Source organism: Anopheles ziemanni, chromosome 2 (assembly GCF_943734765.1).
Source record: "Anopheles ziemanni chromosome 2, idAnoZiCoDA_A2_x.2, whole genome shotgun sequence".
In the NCBI taxonomy this organism is placed as follows: Eukaryota; Metazoa; Arthropoda; class Insecta; order Diptera; family Culicidae; genus Anopheles; species Anopheles ziemanni.
In genome coordinates this window covers 72,637,054-72,643,626 of record NC_080705.1, presented here as the reverse complement: position 1 = coordinate 72,643,626, position 6,573 = coordinate 72,637,054, and the positions used below count along the sequence as shown (strand labels likewise).

The following is a 6,573-nucleotide window of genomic DNA, read 5'->3' as shown; positions in this document are numbered from 1 at the left end:
ACAGAGTTAAAAATTCTCATCATAATCGGAGAATAAATACATACAATATTTTTAAAACTAACGCAATCAGCTTAACAAACGGCAGGCCGGCTGCATACCGCTGTTCCAGGACCTCTTGGTTAGAAGGTGGGGCGGAGGCTGGGGCTGGCTGCTGGCCGATATTCTAGCTGCCGGTGACTTAGTGTGGTGAAGAAATAGCAAGCAAAACACCCCTTTCTGCCTACACCTTCTCGCCGTGCACTCGAAACCGGTACAGACAGGTGTAGCGAATGTTACCATGGTTGGTCTCGATACGCAGCTCCACGATCTGAAGCGGTTGGCTCCAGTCCTTGTTCTGCACCGGGAAATACTGCACGCTGCTACCCAGTTTGTCCAGGTACTCGTAGCTACCCAGCAGAATCGGATCGGGGTCGTTTAGTTCTTGCAGTCCCTATGTTTTGTGTGCGTCCAGGGCAGGAGAGAAACAAAAATTGGTTATGTTGCCGGTAAGAAAACAATTAACTATTATTTAATTGAAAACGTCGCTACAGTTTACATGGCATGCATTTAGTTACGCAGGATGGGAACACTTTCACAGCAAAGGATTGGATTATCAAAACATCTCATCGAAACGCCGTTACGATAGTTGGACCATTTCTACGGTATTTTATCGCGATGAATTATTACGAGCAATTGTAAATTGTTAAGGTATTTAAAGACATTTAAAAAAAGTTATATAGATGTTTATAAAGAAATAAAATACTCAAAACAAAAGGCAACACCATCAACCGTAGATAAAAAAGACGAATAAAACCTACCCAAACCGTGAAGTGCTTCGGGGCAGAGCTAATAGATCCGTTCGCAACAAGCAGTTTGGAAATATGCTCCAGCGTGAAACCAGTCACGATTATCTCGGTATTTAATTGTATGACTAGAAATAGAAAGAACAGTGTGAATGGCACGAAAAACGAAAACAGAGAGAGGCTTAATCAATTGGGAAATAAACGGGGAATGGATGGAACGGAGAGAAAAACTATAGCGAAAATGGATCTAAGTTAAACTAGATGAAAATGGAAATTTCTTGTCGCTCCCGAAACTCACCCAGATACCCGGGAAACCCTTGGAACGCCCAGCACTGGCCCGGTTCCATGGTGGGTGAAATGACGGTCCGGGGCGTATTGGATGGGTACCAGATGGGAATGCCAAATATCCGAAACTCGGCCGAGCTGGCCTGATAGTTCTCGGTGCAACGAGTCGACAGCACCTGCCCGCCGGCCGATTCGAGAGCATAATCCACCATGCCGGTCTTGTCGGCATCGTACACGGTTAAAGCGTCACGCACGATCCGCTTCACGTCGTCCTCGGTAAGCGTTGACGACGATTTCCTCGAGTCTGTACCACCCTCTTCCGCTCCGGTGGATTTACTTTCCACCGCGTCCGTTGCAGTGCTCTTTGTATCCGACACTTCTTTCCGTACCTCGTCCAATCGGAGCAACATCTCTTCGCGCATCTTTTCACCGATTTCTTTCATCAACCGACCCGCGGTTCTTTCGATCTCTTCACGAACATCCATGCCAACCTTCGCCTGAATTTCCTCCAACCGCCGCTCGAGATCGTCCCGTGCCACAAACAGCCCGCTAATCCACGCCCGCAAATCCCCGTCCCCGATGTCCTGCTTCACGTTCAGCCCCAAGATGGTGATGATGTGCTCTCGGACCGCACTGTTCACTCCTTCGTAGCGCTCTTGACGCAAAGCGGTCAACCGGCCGTCGATATCGGCCAGCAGCTTTTGGTAGAGTTCGTTGTGCTCTAACCGATAGGCACGTAGTTGATCACCGAGCTGCCCTTGGTTTGCCTTAAGCGCCTCTAACCTTGCTTCCCATTGAACGCTACTGCTCAACAGTTGCTCACTAAAGTGTGCCTTAATATCGTTCAGTTCTTTGCGCAAATCGTCCACCAATGCATCGCGCCGTTGTTGATCCACAACCGACGCTGTCGCCTGGAATTCCTTGACCATGCGTTCCCCGTTGACTGTAGCTCGTGCGTCGATCAAGGCGAGTAACCGATCGGATGAAAGTATCCGCGTGAGAAGCTCTTCGAGTTGTGACCCAGTGATGACATAATGATTGTTGTGCACCGTAATCTGCTGCTCCACTAGCCGCTGAATTTCGGTTAGATATTCCTTGCTCAGTACTACCTTCCCTCCGGCATCCTTCTCCTGCTGTTCAACAATTTTCTCTGATTGTCGTGTGAACAATAGTGGATGAGTTGCTTCCAGCACGAGACGAACTTTCTCCGCCACAAGATCCACATCGGCATCCGTAAGGTGGTAGTTGTACTGTTTCAAACTTTTCTCGATAACGTTCGCCACGTGTACGGTTAGTTCAGGCGCAAGTGACCCCGTTGTTGGTGATGCCTTCATCCTTTCCTGCTCCCGTTCCACCGCTTCCACTCGGGACGCGTACTTTTGCTCCATCAAACCATCGATATACACGTCAATATGACGCATCAGGGCATCGTACTCTTCCGCACTGAGTGTTCGCTGGAGCGTCGAACGGAACGATTCATGGTCGTTGGTACCGCCACTTCGAGGCCACCACCACCAAGACCAACTCCAGGGCCAGGAGAATACCGTTAGCCAGCCAAACGATGGTACTAACGACCGCACGGATTCCATCCATACCGGAATTGCGGTGACATTCGCCACGGAACGATAGAACGATTTTATTCCGTCCCATTCCATACTCCGATCGATGCCTGATGGAAGGATCCGGGAAAGGGACGATAGGGCTAGTGTAGCGCGGGATGAAGCCGGAAGCACGATTGTTTCCTTCCCATCTGCCAGTAGGTAAGCTGAAAACAAGCGCATACAAAATAATTAGTTTGTTGTTAGTGTTTTTTGGTGAACCATAGTAAGCTGTAATAAAAGCTGTGACATGCTATCAAATATTTCACAGCATACTGTGGTTCGCCAGTGTAGAACAATAAACAAGATACTAGAAATCAGATATGGATACCTTGAAAGCCAATCCCTAACCTTCTCTTAAACCCTCGTAAATCTCAAGTTTGTCTTTTTAATGATATTCAATGACACTATGTCAATATTCTTCTCGCCAGCCGGAAATTTTGCCAAACAGAAACAATGGAAAACAGCAACATAAAACCACCTCTGCACACATATGGATACATCTTTGATTAAAATAGGATTGCTTAAGTTTAACCTGCGTTATCGAGAAGGATAGAGGATGGACATTCATAGATACAACATGAAGATAGAAAAAGTAACAGTGTTCATACTAGAAAGGAAAACAGTAACACGATAGAGTAACTGTGAAAGTTAAGGAACACAAAGTACGAACATAAGAAATACGATGCTTACCTGCAGCTCTACTACACTACGCAACAGCATGGCAGAGGTTCCGTCATCGGGAACTCGTTTTGTTATTTACGTTTTCTTCAATTTCTTAAAAGCCGGTATACATAAATAAAAAAGAACGACTCGTAACTTACTGCTGTTGGAGAGCCCAAAAGCTTCCAGATTATGTTTATTTTAACTATCTAAAACTTGTTTTCCAGTTCTTGGACGAACATATTTTTACGAGGAATTGACTTCAGTGGAGAAGAAAACAAAATTGTTTAATGACAATTCAAGTGCATTTACATTGCCAAACTTTAAGGGACAAACAGACGTTAAAACAAAAGATAGCTATTAACTGAATCCTGTTCCTCTATCCGTTCTCGTTATCATTCTGTATCCTTTCATATTGCCATGTATTTCATAGCTTTTTAGTTTAAGGAAAATGTAGTTACTATTAAAACCATTTCATTATTATATGTAGATTAATATTGTGGGTGTTTAGTAATATGGCTGACACGTTTAGGAATAATATTAAAAGAGAGAACGCGGCTCGTGTATGTCTATTGTCTTGGTGGGGGCTCCAGAAGGTGATGTATCGGTGGAGGAATGCGTGAACTTAAAAAAGAAACTAAATTGAGTATCCATTTTACGAATGGCACACTCTGCAACATCCACCCACAATCCATGGTTGCTGTTTTGATCGCAATTGTAACGCTACGCTAAACTTATCTAACAAAAATGTACCATATTACGTGCAGAATAAAATGGCAAACAATTAGGCGACAAGTGAATGAAAGAAGAAAAAAAAACAAAAACGAAAAAACAAGAATACTCCATCATTGCCGGCCCGCGTTGGCGCAGTAATTAGGCACTCGTTTCTTGTTCTGCATCGCCCCCGCCCCACAGCTGGCGGATGGCTTCGAGCGAATTTTGCGTAAAAAGCTTCATCTGATCAAGGTACTGGCTGTTCAGGTCGGACAAATCGGTCCACCGTTCGCCAACGTACTGCTTGACCGTGGCGACGTCAGGAAGCTCGGGCACGTTTGGCATTTCCGGCATGGCGGGAAGATTCGGTAGCTTAAGTTCAAAGTCACGTAAGCGCGACGGAAGGCTGGCGCGAACCGTTTCCAGTGCGGAAGGGTCTAGGTAGAGAATGGTACCTGTGGAGTGCAGAGAAGGTTATGGTTGAGCTAAGGATTCCGAGGAGAAACGTACGCAAATGGTTGCCTTCACTTATTAACCCTTAAAGTCACAGCATACCCCCTTTTTAAGTATTATTTCGAATTCGTTAAATCACGTGCCTTTAAGGGTTAATAAGAATTTTTTGCCATGTTCATAAAAACATCTCTACGTTGTATAACGATATTTTAGTTCTATTTTGTATTTGAATAGCTAGGGCATTGTAAATATAACTTACCTCCGATCAGCAAAAACGGGAGCAAAACCAACAAGAACAGCAAAAAACGACGCTTTCGTTGGCCAGCTTGCTGTTGCTCCACGTTCCTTGCGCTCGTCTGCAGCAGCCAGGCGTCCAGAAACAGCACGGAAGAAATCAGCAGGTAGATGCGCTTGAACACGTTGATGAAAAATGAAGAAACCAAACTATAGGCGCGGGCAAAAAAGCCTACAAAAAAGTACAATAAAAATGGATTCCATTAATTATCTGTTTTAAAGTTGGACCTTCCTTTGACGCACTGCTACCTCGCTCATCCTCGATGCGTGTGTAGTATTGGTACTCCTCGTCGCGACGCCGGAAGACACTACGCACGGAGTCGAAGCAGGTAAAGAAGAACGTAACGATTGACAGGAAGAAACGGCTGACGATCGACTGCTGCTGGTTCACGATCGTTTGACGCTGGTGCCGTTGGTTACCCTGACGCAGGTAACTGTCCACTTCCTCGGTCGAATCGTACGGATCGGAGGGCACAAACATCCCACTACTTCGGGCGGATGTGTACCGTTGGCGTATGAACGCTTCCTGCGTAGGATTACGCTCGATCATCGTCTGCACCCGCTCGGCGTGCTTGTTCAGGCTAGGCCGGGACATGTTGGGCATCGCAACTAGCCCAGGCGCAACCTCGCGACGATGCGGCGACAGCTCCGAATAGGTGTAGTCCGTCTTCGGGTACTTGTTCCAGTACTCGCCCGCTTCCAGGTACTCTTTGTAGGCCGCATGTTGCTGTAGCTCCTCCGGTGTTAGGACAATCTTCGCTGTGGCTGCCTTAAAGGTTTGGGCATTTTTCGGCGTGCTGGTACAGATCCTACCGGCACCTCCAGCAACGGTTGCTTTGCTTGCCCCAACGGTTGTACTTGTCTTCTTGCTGGTTGCCACGGAAACCACCTCCTCTTGCTGCTTAGTTCCACCGGTTAGCGGAGTCGGCTTCGATGGTGAGCTGGTGGCTTTCTTTGGTGATTCCGTTGTGGCCTGTTTTGCCACCGTAGACTCCTTGTCCGCGGAAGAATTGCCAGCGCTACTGGTTTTGACGGAGACCACATTTTCCTGCTGATCGACGCCCTGACCCTGCACCAACACCGTTTTCGACTCGAAAGTTCTAGTGACCTGCGTCGTCGTCGTGGTAACGGCCGACTGTGATAGCTGCCCGGACTTTTGTATTTTCTGAACGACAGCCAACGCCTTTTGCACACGATCCGGCGAAACGTCATCCGACGAGTAGTCGGATGTGACGATACGAGTCTTACGCATGGCCGTTGAACGGGGTTGCCCGCCGGCAGCGGCTAATGATTTTTGTGAGGACGGCTGCTCGTCGCTTTCGTCGATCGCTTCAACGGTGGGCGTTTTGCGGACCTTCCTGTTGCCGGCCGGGGAAGACTCGCCATTCTCGCGATCAGAACTGACGCGCAGGTTCATCATTGGAGTTTTCGAGCGCGAACGGCGCCGCGTCTCTATGACATCGCCGATGCTCTCCGGCTGGGACATTTTTCTTCCGTCACGATGCTCGACCGGTCCAAGAAAAAGCGTTTAAGCCGTCGTTGGTACTGTGCTCTCTTGATTTTTTTAATTTTCTTTATAACTTTTATACCGCTGCTTCGCATCTGAAAGTGGAAAAATACGAAAGCATGATTAAGCAACGTGTTGAAACCAGGTCATGTAATCATACAGTAATGTAAACAAAGTTGTACGGACATGAAGACTTGGGTACAGAAAACCTTCAAATGAAGAAGTGTTGTTTACATACCACAATCGGTATTCACCCGTTTCTTATGTACCTGTTCAG

At 47.0% G+C, this 6,573-nt stretch overlaps 1 protein-coding gene across 1 annotated transcript; it reads right to left on the bottom strand.

Annotated features, from left to right (window-relative positions):
- Window positions 1-211: 211 nt before the first annotated feature.
- Window positions 212-6,367, bottom strand: LOC131282985 (klaroid protein). Its single transcript, XM_058312543.1, has 6 exons — window positions 5,039-6,367; window positions 4,755-4,961; window positions 2,628-2,832; window positions 1,081-2,591; window positions 798-910; window positions 212-430 (listed from the first exon to the last, which is right to left on the bottom strand). The coding sequence occupies exons 1-6, from the start codon at window positions 6,273-6,275 to the stop codon at window positions 221-223; spliced, it is 3,483 nt and encodes a 1,160-aa protein (XP_058168526.1). The 5' UTR covers window positions 6,276-6,367; the 3' UTR covers window positions 212-220.
- Between the last annotated feature and the right edge of the window lie 206 nt (window positions 6,368-6,573).